This window comes from Dendropsophus ebraccatus, chromosome 11, assembly GCF_027789765.1.
Source record: "Dendropsophus ebraccatus isolate aDenEbr1 chromosome 11, aDenEbr1.pat, whole genome shotgun sequence".
Classification (NCBI taxonomy): Eukaryota; Metazoa; Chordata; class Amphibia; order Anura; family Hylidae; genus Dendropsophus; species Dendropsophus ebraccatus.
The window spans coordinates 47,214,423-47,228,127 of NC_091464.1; the positions used below are offsets into that span (position 1 = coordinate 47,214,423).

Consider the following 13,705-nt stretch of genomic DNA (forward strand, 5'->3'; position numbering starts at 1 on the left):
GCATCCCCTGCTGAACGGACCCCAGGACAGATCTTGGATTAAAAGCAGCTATCTGGCGGTACAAACGATTTGGGGGGGGGGGCAGATTGTGGGTACAGAGTCGCTTTAAGGGAGTTAATATGAAATTTGCACAATCCAGCTCACCTGTAGTGGTCTGATCTTGTGCAACATGTCCAAAAGAACAGACAGTTCAGTACAGCAGAAATAAATGTAAAAATCAAGTTCATTTAATCCAGCTTTTAATATGTGACAATAAGGCTGCAAGCTGAATGACCCACTCTACTTTAAACCTGATGACAACATTCCTCATAGAGAAAGAGGAAGCAAGTTGTCATGCTTGAAATGCGTTAGTGTGTCATTCGGCTTGTGGTCTGCATCTGTATAGGGGTGTCCTTGGTTACCTTAGTGGACGTTGTAGTGTAGGGTGTATTTGGGTAACTTTTCAACCATCTTTGCATTCACCAGCATTAGATTTTCCATCTTTTCATGTAATGTAGCCCATGACATTACAAAGATGACATCCCCCCCGATTGTTTTGTTCTTACCAAACTTGTTTTTCAACAGAGAATCCAGGCCAGAACCTGAACAGACTGTTTCAGGAAGTACCGAAAAGAAGAAATGGGTCTGAAGGTACGTGACAAGCAGGTGTCTCTGTGTTTGTAGCCAGCCGTTCTGCTTTCACTCTGCTCTGTGTAGTCAGACTGTGGCATTTGATTCTGGCCTGGAATCTGATAGAAAAACAGCTGTAGTAAGTATAAAACATGGGTGCATAAAACATGGCGTATTAGACACCGGAGGACAAAGACACTTTTATATGGCCTGTTCCTAGGTCACAACATTAGCTGTGGTGGGAGAGGGTGATAAATGAAAGGTAAAAGACATTGAAGTCCTATCTTAGCCTTGTTAAAATATGTTGTTTGGGGTTGTAATGTTCCGATCTACTCATCTGCTGAATTAAAAAAAAAAAAATCTAATCCAGTCGCCTTTTATAGCTGCGTAGTATACATTGTTGATGTGGCTCACCTAAATGGCGGTGGTAACAATGAATGCTGCGCCCTGTGCAGTCTGCCTATAGAACCACTGCTGGAATTCTCATTTACGTAGCGAGAGGCGTTCGCCACAATCCCAGCATTATCTCCAATGTATTCAGTTCAAAGATCCTGCGAAGTATAGAATAAATTTTTCTGACTGCTTGTCTTAGCTCTGGCCTATGCAGCAGCTCGCCTTTTAGATTTGGTTAATGTGCTGACAATACAGTAACATTAAGGGATATGTGAAAGCAACAATAAGCGGTAATTTAAATATGTATTTGTCAGCATTCTTCTCGCAGCTAAACCGCTTGTGTAAATGTTATACGCTCACCCTGCTCTGATAATGTGCCTGTTTGTTAATAGTAAGAGCTGAAAATGAGCCTGTATATCACTTGAAATTAACTGGATGTTTATTGGAAAAGACCAATCACAAGCACCAATGCTGTCTGGGGCCTTGATGGCCTGAATTAGATGGTACAGGGTCCTATTGTCGACACCCTTGCTGATGATCAGTTTATAGGAGCCATGGCGCTCCAACACGCACCACTGCTTATCATGCACTGCTTTGTGCTTTTTGTAGTGGCTGTGCGGGTATTACAGCTCAGTTCTATTTGATAGAATAAAAGATGGATGTAAGCCATAATAACAGGCCCCACTAAAAGGAAACAGTGCTTGGTAAACAATGAAGGGGGCATGGCAATCAGTGCAGCATTGTGGCCCCTTCACATGGCTGATTTGCACGGATGCCAAGAGTTGGGCACCCACCCATCTAAAATTCTAAGGCCCAATGCACACATCCATAGAGCTGCCCCCACTCGTAAACCCACAGCCACAGGCAGCAATATGGATGTGTATCCGTAGCCGTCTGCATTAGCACAGATCCATTTATTCTGAATGTAGTGATCTGCACCACAAGTATGGGGCAAAATAAATGAATGAGTCTTTATTCTGTCCACTTATGGATGGGCCCTTGGGATAAGCCAAGTCTGGGATAACCCATTTAAAGCAGACCTGTCAGCAGCTAAAGAGACTAAAATGGCTGAAGACTAAGCCCATGACCAAGTAGGTCATTGGGACTCTGGTCATTTTTTTTTTTTCTTTCCACAGTTTTTTTTTTCCCAGCACTGAGAGAGAAGCCTTTTATGTAACTATAAATGAGGCTTAAGTGTCCAGGGGGCGTCTCTTAGCATGGCAAGAGCCCATCTCTTCTTTTACACTGCATCTGTGCCTGTTGTCAATCTAAAGGGGGGAGGGGTAGGTATATACAAGCAAGCACTGAGGCTTTGAAGAGGAGACTGTCTGGCTAACCCTGGGCACTTGGCATGCTAGGGAACACCCCCTGGACACTTGTGCTTTATTAAAGGGGTACTTCGGGACAGGGGGTATTTTTGAGGAACGCCTGGGAGGGGGTGGAAATTGAAGCCGGATGTCACTTACCTCCCCCGTTCAGTGCCGGTGCACGGATCGCGTCGCCCGGTACTCCCGTCCCGCTGCCGCTTCCTGGTCAGAGCTGCCGCATGAGATGTGATGTCTCAAGGCAGCTCTGCCAATCAGCGGTCATAGCGGGGTCCCGTGAAGGGAGAATTTCCACCCCCTCCCTGGCGATCCTCAAAAATACCCCCCGACCCGGAGTACCCCTTTAGGGTACAAACCCACTTGACGTATTTGCTGCGTGAATCAGTCTTAAAAATAAGCAGGCAAAACGCAGGTTGGCTTTATACAATTGTTCTGGGTTAAAATACGCAATTGCGTATTTTTGAAGCGTGAAGCTTGTTGTTAGCGAAGCATCAGTTGTTAACAACCTGTGTGAAAAACGCATGTAGCTTCATGCTTCAAAAATACGCAATTACGTATTTTAACGCAGAACAATTGTATAAAGCCAACCTGCGTTTTGCCTGCTTATTTTTAAGACTGATTCACGCAGCAAATACGTCAAGTGGGTTTATACCCTTAATAGACATATCTCAGCACTGGAAAAGACTATGGGGTTAAAAGGTATCCCCAGAAATCTGGTAAGAAGCCCTATCTAGCCATTGGCTTAGTTTTATCTAACAAATCCATGCTAAGTTTTAAATTTAATATGTTGTATATTTGTTTAACCCCTACTGCTCTCCTATTTTTTTGGTACCTGGGCTTAAAGGGGTTGTCTCATTTGACAACCCCTGTTTATTTCCCCTAGTAATGTATGTAAAGGTCATCAAGGGTGAGTTCTTTATGGGGGACCCCTCTCTATATGGCGAACTAAAGAGCTACTGTACACCTATATGGCTGGCCAGTGCTTCTGACACCGCTCATCTGTGGGGATTTATAGAGGAATATGTCCATTGCAATCAGGTGATGAACGGGCTGGCTTCAATATGGAGGTTGTGTTATTGAGAGGTTCTATTAAAAATGAATGCTTTTTGTTCAGACGTTTAACTGCTGTAACTATGAATTTGTCATCGCTTTTATGCGAGCCACAAGTCAACTGGGAGGTGCCTCGTGGCTCTTCTCGACAGCCTTGACTGATAGATTTCTCCCTGTATGGGTATAAGGAGAGATCTGTCTAGCAGGGCTGGTGGACTAGAAAAAAATGCATTCTGGGTTCACCCCAATGATTTATGGTTCAGGCAGCATGAAAGTCATGACAGGTTTCCTTTAAGATGGTTACCACGTACAGAACTCCACCATGACTCTTTATAGTGAGCCTATGGGAACTACATGCTTGCACACACCCTGACAGCACAGCCTCTAGATTACACCAGTTTCCAGGTAAATTTAAGGTCTAAGAACTGCATTTTAATGGGCAACTGCAGGGAATTAACCCTTAACTTGACATGTTGCTAGTGTAGGACAAGCTGCCTGGGCCTTAGGGCCAGAGGTGTTCGGAGGGGGGGGGGGGGGGGGAGGGGGTCACTGCTCTTTGATCAGTTTGGACACTTCACAAAGTCTCAAGTGCAGGGCCAACATTCATAGTAACCCTAGTCATGATGGATGTGTTTCACCCACTTGACCTAAGAGTCATGAAAAGCACTAGGTTGCTAGCTGGCCAAAATAAAAAAAAACACTTGGTGTTCAACACCAGCACAGAGACAGACATGCTGGCATGACAAGGGTAACAGAGAAGTAGATTGTCTAAACTACCTAAAATGATCCTGTCCTCACATCTACTGTTAGTGCTCTTATATTTCTGTGAGTCAGCGGTATCAGTACTACAAGTTCCGTGCTGCATTGACTCCTGTGCATGTCAAGCGTCTGTACAAACCACATGATTAGTGTTGCACCTTGGCGCAGCCTTGCCAGGAAGATATACGATTACAACTCATTAGCATTTCCAGCAGAGTTTAAACCAGTCATGGCTAAAAATAGTTTTTACTTGATCGAAACTTGGCAAACAATTTTTACAGTCTGGCCAAATATCCTGCATTTGTTGATGTGTTCAATATCCTGTTTCCAACAAACTTCAGTTTGGAGAGAGAAAAAGCACTTAGGCCCTAATCGACTTGGCCTGATTGACAGGTCGCTTATAAAATGATGGCAGTGTGATCTGCATTCAGTTTACATTGTATAAAGTATTGCCTTGCTGCACATGACATGAGTGAGGAGTGATGTTAAGCAAGGACAAAGAATTAGGTGGTAATTCACAAAGACGTTTATCCGCTAGCGCAGGTCCGTAGGGTCTCCAGCTGACCATTATGGGAGAGGATCAATAAACAAATAGGCAGCCATGTGCACCCTGTAACTATATGGCTATTCACTATCATTTTTGGGTCACTTAGTCACACTGACTTTTTTTTTATTCTGATCTATTATTGCCATTATCTCCTTTACATGCATGTCCTTAGTGTTGTGTTTTGCTAATTTTGTCACTCTAGGAAATATTACTACACGGATCAGAACCTCAGAGACAGGCTCAGATGAAGCCATTAAGTCTATTCTAGAGCAAGCCAAAAGAGAGCTGCAGGTGCTGAAGACTGGTGAGTCTATGTTCAGTTCCCTCCTAATATCGGCTGTACTAGTTTTTGGTTTTACTTTTATTTGCTAAATTTGGCCCATTATAAATATTCTGGATGGTGTTTAAAAAAATTGTGCATCTCATTTCCCAGCTCTCCGCCTTATCCGTTTGGCTGCAGTAGATAGTCTCACTTTCTGTAGTCTTTAGAGATGGTCTAACACAGCGAAAGGGAGATCACAGGGAGCTTTGAGAAGCACTACTTCTGGCACCGAGACCAACAAATCAAAAAACATTTTCAAATGACAGGGGCACTTTAAAGGGATTCTCCTTGCTTCTTTTCATTGTCCTAACAAAGTAAATTGCTGGTTTGCTGCAGATAAACATTACATTAGTGCTGGCTGAACCTACTGGTTTTGTCAGAAACAGTTGACCATCTAATGCAGTGATTTTCAACCAGTGTGCCGCGACACATGGTCGGGTGTGCCGCGGGGAAAGTTCCCCAAACTATGAAGCCCCTGTGAAACAGGAGAAAACAATGGGGGAGAGAAACGTGGGGATGAGGGAGAAACAGGGGAGAGAAGCAGGGGGGAGAGAAACATGGGGATGGGGGAGAGAAGCAGGGGGGAGAGAAGTTTGGTGGAGAGAAGCAGGGGGGAGAGAAGCACAGGAGAGAAGCATGGGGGAGAAGTATAGGGGAGAGAAGCATGGGGGAGAGAAGCATGGGGGAGAGAAGCATGGGGGAGAAGTATGGTGCAGAGAAGCATGGGGGAGAAGCATGGGGGAGAGAAGCACAGGAGAGAAGCACAGGGGGAAGAAGAAAACCGGCCCAGGTGTCACACTGAGTGAGTATAAATACATTTAGAATCTATGTTATTAACTATATATATAATATGTACTGTTTTAGTGTCATTTTGTGCCATTTTGGTTCGTGGTGTGCCCCGGGATTTTCTAAGTATAAAAAGTGTGCCACGGCTCAAAAAAGGTTGAAAATCACTGATCTAATGTACATGGAGGTGTGTGTTTTCCCCAATGCTGGATGTCAAGGGTTCAAAAAAGGTCGGCCATTTGTTTTTAACACACCTGATCTTTTTGTTCTATGGAGAGAGATGCTTGGCTTGACTTCCTTCTCCTTATACAGAACTCATGCAAACTTGGTCATATCATGTGTATATGTGTTAGGCGTGATTAGGAATTCCATAGAAAAACAATTGTTCAACAATTGGCCAGGCTTAGCCAGAAATGGCAATAATAGTCAAAAAGCTATTTTATTTTTTTAAGTTGCTTAACCTGAATGTCTTTCAGTTAGTTTTTGCACTCTATTGTTTTCTCATATAGAGCTCCTTGTTAACATTCTGCCTATTTAGGAACTTACAGTTTACTGTTGATGCATTGAACTTAATGGGTTAGATTTATCAAAGGGTGTAAAATTTAGACTGGTGCAAACTGCCCACAGCAACCAATCACAGCTCAGCTTCCAGTTCTGGTGAAAGGAAAGCTGAGCTGTGATTGGTTGCTGTGGCCAGTTTGCACCAGTCTAAATTTTACACCCTTTGATGAATAATAAAACACAGAGTAGGCTCCTAAACTACTTTGGCGCAAAATGTCTGCTACTCCTCACAGTCTGTGTTAAGCGCAGACAATGAAAGATTTTCCTCTTTGTAGATTTATCCTCATTCTGATTTTTTCTTCTTGAACTTTGCCTTTGCAGTTGAGCCGGCTCAGCCCCCTTCAGCATCCAGCAGTGGTAATTCTGATGACACTATTCGGTCCATCCTACAACAAGCACGGAGAGAGATGGAAGCCCAGCAGGCTGCTTTTGAACCTGCCTTAAAGACGGCATCTTTATCCCAAGCTGACCTTGCCATCCTCTCTCCAAAAATTATCTCCACCACTGCTGTCTCTTCTGTGTCTACTTACTCTCCTTTAACCATGTCCCTAAAGAAACATACGCCTGTCTTAGACTCTGGTATCTCTACCTTACAAAGTATGTCTGGTGTAAAAAAAGAGCCACCAGAGACATCAGTGTTAGAACTTCATGGCATGACAGAATCAACACCGGCCATTCTAAGGCATGTAAAAAATGAGTTAGGACGGGGTAATGTTTGGAAAGACCATTGGTGGAGCACCGTCCAGCATGACCGGAGAAGCACTGCCTCAGTTGAAGACACAAAAACAGAGGAGACCAACTGCACAAAGGAAAAACTTATCAATCAGAATAGGTCAGAACGAAACCAACTCCAAGGACCCTCATCGTCTTCAGATTACTGGAAAGAATGGCCTAATGCCGAGTCTCCCTACTCTCAAAGCTCGGAAATCAGCATGACTGGAGCCAGTCGTAGTGAAACGCCACAAAACAGCCCACTGCCTTCTTCTCCTGCAGTCTCTATAGCCAAGCCAAGCAAACCGTCTGTCCCTCCGCTAACACCAGAGCAGTACGAGGTTTACATGTACCAGGAGGTGGACACTATCGAGCTGACCCGTCAAGTGAAAGAGAAGCTAGCAAAAAATGGAATTTGCCAAAGGATATTCGGTGAAAAGGTAACGACCATGTGCATTATTTTCTCTTAGATTACAATGTTGTATTTATCACCTGCAAGGCTTTCCAAAGAAAATCTTGGCATGGGTCTCGGCTCATAAGCGGGACTTGATATAGTCATTGCTTGATTTGTCTTGATTTGGGCACACACTAATAAATCATACAATGTAGCCGCTCACGGACCATTTTGGCAGGCGATAGATGTTGTTCCTGGACTGTCAAAACGTGTACTTGACACAGATACGATAAATAAATGTTAGGGTTGGCACAGGAAAACACGGCCAGTCTGAAAATTGCTGAAAGATGCTTTCTTTTAGTGAATATAGTTTTTTTTTTAAGCCCACAGACTCCTAGATAACATTGTCTTTGAATGGCTTAGAACATGCATGGTAGCGCCCCCTACCAGCTTCTGGAATAACTGGAATATTAATGACCAGCTTCATATTGCACATACATCAGTCAGTAAAGAAATAGGTTATTATTTCTAAATACTTATTAGCTCTTGGCTTTCAGTGTTGTTATAAATGACTTTAGGAGGAGGGGTTAGCTAAAGAATGCAAAAAATGTCACCAGGTACAGGTCTGTAGGTAATATATTAAACATACCTCAGCTAATGGCACCTTTTTTGTACAGATTATTTATGTACAACTGTAAAATGAGATTTCATTGTTTGAGAGAAAATCTTTATTATAATAAACAATTTTATAAAAAAAAAATTAGCTGTTCGGCAGCTGTGTCACCCCCTCCCCATAGAGGTGTATACTTGGATTTATTTCATTAGAATAAGACCGATAAACAGGTGTCAGACCCCAGGGGGACATTGGAATGGGCCTCTCAAGCTGTTCATACACATTAAAGTAATATTGGCCAAACCCAATCTTTATAGTGGGGTGGCAATCCATTTGAAGTATGCGGTGACTTTCTGACTCTCCCTTGATGTCAGATTTTGTGAGTGAGAGTGGTCAGATGTGTCCTACTTTAATAGGCCTGATCCTTTGTTCTCAGAGAGATAAACAGCTGCCAGAAGTGTATGGTGGTGGCCTACTCATCTCCCCAGGCAGGCTGAGCATATTTGTATTTAGGATGACAGCTGTTAACATTGCCATTATACATAAAGGAACTGTTGCCACCATAGATATTAAAATGTTATTCAATAGAGTCAACTAATATTTATCTAATGTGTATTGCGAGTTTAAGTCAAATACAAAGGGGTTGAGAAAAAACATTTTCAGATACTAAAATTAAATAATTCTGAGTTAATAAAGGGAAATCTGTACGAAGCATTTGTTGCTCTGGAGGACCTGTCCTGTGACACAGACCAAACCTATAATTTTAATTGGTACCTTGCAATATTTAGTTTAACCTGTGGTGGTACTTCAAGGAAATTGAACATTTACTGTCTTAATTTCTCTCAGATTATAGCTGGCCATTACTTTGTAGGCAGTTTATTGCCAAGGTACCCTTCTAACAAGTAGGTTTTCAAAGGTCTAGAAAACCTAGCATAATAAGTCATGCAAACCTCTTCCGATCCTCACCAGCTGCCTCACCAACACTCCAGTCTCTGGTCTTCACCGCCTCTTCCTGGTTTCTGACTTCCAGCAGGAACCGCCCCACCTCGCCAATCACTGACTGCAGTGGTGTCCCACCTCATCCAGCAATTGGCTGAGCAGGGCTCTTCTTACAGGGATGACCCATCAAAAGTTGCCAGGAAGCAGCTGTGACAATTGGGACTAGGAGAGTTGGCGCAGCAGCTGTGGAAGCTTGGGGAAGGTGAGTATGAGTAAGTAATATATTTACATTGAACCCAGGTATCCATAAAATATATTTTTTTACTCCTTTAATCTTTGACAACTAGTAATAGATATGGTAAAACTTCTATCTTAACGATTTGTTAGGTTGTCATGTGATTCCTGTGCTGTGGTAAGTCATGTGAAGAGGTAAATCTGATTAAGTCCATTCATGTATTTACTCAATCATAACTTTTATCGCTGGCTGTGTCCTGTATCAGAGACGCTATTCCCAGGACAATCGCCTCTGTGTTTCTTGTCCCTGTATGACCTTGAATAGTGTTTATACTAAAAAGCTGGTCTTTTCTTGTATTCAGGATAAAGGTTCACGTATTTATCATAGTATGGCAGGAGATGTTCGTCTAAAAATGTATGTATGTTTAACATAAAGAATTGCAGGTGATATTATTTGCTGCCTTGCCCTATGACATATAAGTAAACCATGACTGTACGCTTAGATTAAACATATGGTTTGATATTTCAGGTGCTGGGCTTGTCACAGGGCAGCGTCAGCGACATGCTATCCAGGCCAAAACCTTGGAGCAAGCTGACCCAGAAGGGCCGGGAGCCATTTATTAGAATGCAGCTATGGCTGAACGGTGAACTGGGGCAGAGCGTCCTGCATTCCCAAGGACAGCAACAAGGACAAGGTATTATAGATGTATAACCATCTTGTGTGCTGGGCGGTGAGCATGCACTACCTGCTTTATCTGCTCTTTTATTGTTTAAGGTTTTAGGCTGCACTGTAGTCATAATGTGACCTTGGATAATTCACTCAGACAGACCTGACAGGGGACAGCATAGTATTGAGCACTTGTGCTCCTCCACTTGTGTGGGAAGTGAGATTTGCTTTGCTGTTGGCTGCCACTGAGTTCCATGTGTTTTAGTGCCCTGTGGCAAATAAAGCGCTGATGTATAAAAATTCTTACAGGGTTGATGTCTTTGCCACATCCTCTGCTGATCTACCTTTTATTTCCATTTATAGCCCTGCAATCTGCAGCAACTCAGCAGGATTCTATAATCGAAGGATGTCCAAGTTCAGGTACTTTGTAGTTTATTCTTCGTTTTAACACGATCTGATATTTGACACTCGGGGCTAAGCGTGTTAAAGGGGATTTGCAGTGTTTTTGTCACATTTATTACAAAGTGCTGAAGAGTAATATTCCTCAATGTAAACAGTAATTTCTTTGAGAGTTATTTGGCATCTTTAATGTTAAGAGATTTCAGAGAAGTTTATATCAGGGACAGTATTCCAGATTTATAAATTAGGGAATATAATAGAAGCGCATGTCATGTTATTGTTTAAGCATTTTGCACGATCATGACCGGTTAGCTCCATTTCCCTTACATTTAGCACAAGGTCGGCTCTGCTCTCTGTGCACTGGCAATGCAAAGTGTATAGTTATTATTTTATATAGTTTCATAATCACATTTACTCATTCCAGACACTTTTACACACTACAAGCACACACTAGGCCCAATCTATAAAGGAACATGTTTTTGGAGTGTGGAAGAAAACCTATGAAAACTTCTCCAAATCTTAAGCTTCGGCCAGATGATATAAAAGGCCTCGCGAGAAACATAACCGTCATGAAAACAAGGCATTACGTGTAGTAATAATTTAGAGGCATATAAAAAAGTGAAGTCACTAAAAGGTGGTCTGTATATTTTTATTGTGTGTGCATGAAGGAGCTTGTAAGGTATATTACTACAGATAGGGCTATAACTATTTAAACAGGCTCATATGCTTAAATGTTTTATCCAAATAATAAAGTTTTTAACAATACCCCCAAATATTGTAATACTGGAAGTCAACTCTAGATATATTACTGTTCTATATGTATTATAATGCAGAAACACAGGGTGGATAACATTTCACAGGCTTAGCAAAAATATTTCAGTTCCTTCTACAGTTTAAAGGGGTTGTCTGGGGAAACAAAACATTTTATATATGGCTTGTGGCACTATAGAAAAAGTCCTACTCCCCTCCCCCTGATCCCCTGCAACTGCAGTTTGGACACCCCTAGCACCGCTTCTTGCTTGTTCCCGGTCTCATACACATCAGTAGTAGGCAGTATTGACAATGTCTATTTTTGTAATGATCGTGGCAGGTATCCAGCAGCCTGCAAATACAAAAAAAAAAACCTACCTAATGTCCGTTGCATGCGTGTAGTCTCGAGGCAGAAGTCATGCTAAAATGTATGTTGAGAACCTGCAGCTTTCTGTACTTAGTTTGCAGTCTTGTTGTGATTTTCCTGCTAGTTCGGAGTTCTGGACAGTAACACTAGGCACTAGCACAATAGTTCTGTCGTTAACTGAAACAGTCCTTAGTGACGTCACTCTTCTTGGCTGAAGATCCTCTGGTGGGACAAAATCCAATCCTACTAGTTTCAGTGCAAACACCTTCGTCAGGGTATGAGCCAACACCAGGGCCATTTCTTTTTCTTTTCTTTGTTTTATAGGAGTGCTAGATCCATCACAGAACAGACACAAATGGCGCCCATTGAACCCCAGTGACTTTTAATGGGGCCCGTTGGGTCACATCATGGTGTCTTTGATTTTTCCAAGCATGCCACTCCATTTACCCCCGTCAAATATGACAGACTCCGTCATGAGGACTGAGTCCAGATTTTATTATTTTATTTACATCCTTAAAATATAAATAGCAACATGATGGAAAAAAGAAACATAAGTGAGTACCGAGCCTAAGTTGCAAGATTCTTTATTCATTGAGGCAGAACAGATCAGAGCAAAAAGCAATATATATCAGAAAAATGAACAGTGACCTGCACCGTTCGCTTCCACTGTGTGATGTATGGTGATACAAAGAGCAAGAATTAGGCATTATACCTGGCATGCCGGCAGACTCACAGGAGGGTATGTATACTGCCTGCGTACAGTAACATTACCTACACTGGCTCTCACAATGGAGCAATAAGCAGAAATGAGTGTAGATTGATGGACAGCTCCTCCTTGTAATGAATGGACTTGTCCCTGAGAACCGCTGATCTGTAACCTCACTAGATGACTTGAGCTGTGTGTTGTTACTTTTAAAACTGTTTACCATAGACCTTTATTGTTCATGTCACACTCGAAGGAGATACACACAAAAGTACTTTATTTTGGTTAGTGTCCTCTCATTATTAAACTGGAGGTGGAAAACTGCATTTGAAGTTACAGCTGTGGGTGATCCCCAGGGACTCGGTCTTTCTTCTTTGTTCGTCTATATTCTGAGCTATCATCCATCATGTCTAACCTCATGCTGCTTAGCAGAAGACGAACCCATAGGAATAGAAACTGGTAGAACAACAAAAGACAACTGCTAATTAAGGCTTGCCCCCCCAACACCACCACTACATACCTTGAATAATGGCTCGTGCATTAGTGACTTAAATGTCCGCAATATGTTTAGATCTGCTTAAAATAATGCAGAACACAAACAAAAGTCCGTTTTGTTAATGATATCACATGGCAATTAATCTTCCCGGTCCCGCAGGATGAGGCGGTGAGGATAGAGCAGTTCAGGGGGAGGCTTACTTTATGAAGGTTGTTATAGTTGTCTAAATAAATTTATTACTTTTCAGGAGATTCTGTATGTATACAGAAAAGAAATAAGTATGCAAGTTGTACTTTGTTCTACTAAGAAAAGTCGAGTCATTGGCAGACGGGAAATTACTGCTATTAAAAAAAAATAGTGCTTGTCTCCAGGGGTTCAAGAGTCACTTAAAGGGGTTCTCCTCTAATAAAGATGCTGTAAAATTCTGTCCCCAAGCAATTATCTCAGCGTGTGTTATCTGTATAGGCAGCTGAATGGGATGTTCTCAATGTATTGTGGTATTTTGTTTATAGAAAATACTTATGAATGATTGATGCCCAATTTATTACACAGAAGCCATGTAGTTGAGCTTAGAATCAATGGAGCTGCATGATACAGGGGTGGGTGTTTCCTCCCACTGGAGGCGGGCCGGCCCGCCTCCAGTGGGAGGAAACACCCACCCCTCTATCATGCAGCTCCATTGATTGGCCGGTGCCCGGAAATAGAACATAGTCGTACGCAGGATCCAGGCCGCGGTTTAAAAAAAAAAAAAACCTCTACATACTCTTGGCCAGATTCCCTTTAAAATCGTGGTAATCCCAAACACACTTTTAAAAAAAAAAAAAAAATATTTAATTTTTTTTTTTGGAAATGGCACTTATTTTTGTTGTAATTCTGCAGCAATTTGAAACAGTGCCACCCACCCATGTATGCGTTTCACAGACTTTATTTTCGTGGAACTGTGTGGACATCAACAAATGGATACCAGCCAACCAAGTAGTCTGCAGAAGCTCAATGTGAGCGCAAAATGTCGGTCACCGTTCACCCGGCTGGCATCTCTTGTTGATTTCTGCCCGTTTTATCTGATACAGTTTTATATAA

At 42.2% G+C, this 13,705-nt stretch overlaps 1 protein-coding gene across 4 annotated transcripts in view; it reads left to right on the forward strand.

Moving 5' to 3' along the window:
* CUX1 (cut like homeobox 1) overlaps positions 1–13,705 on the forward strand; it is a 267,930-nt gene that overhangs the window by 178,745 nt on the left and 75,480 nt on the right. The window contains exons 16-20 of one of the 4 annotated variants that reach the window (XM_069945829.1): positions 565–630; positions 4,886–4,987; positions 6,674–7,503; positions 9,773–9,938; positions 10,274–10,330. The exons of the other annotated variants lie outside the window; for them this stretch is intronic. Of the exons in view, the coding sequence (XP_069801930.1) occupies positions 565–630; positions 4,886–4,987; positions 6,674–7,503; positions 9,773–9,938; positions 10,274–10,330 (1,221 nt within the window). The remainder of the gene's footprint in view (positions 1–564; positions 631–4,885; positions 4,988–6,673; positions 7,504–9,772; positions 9,939–10,273; positions 10,331–13,705) is intronic. 4 annotated transcript variants of the gene reach the window in all.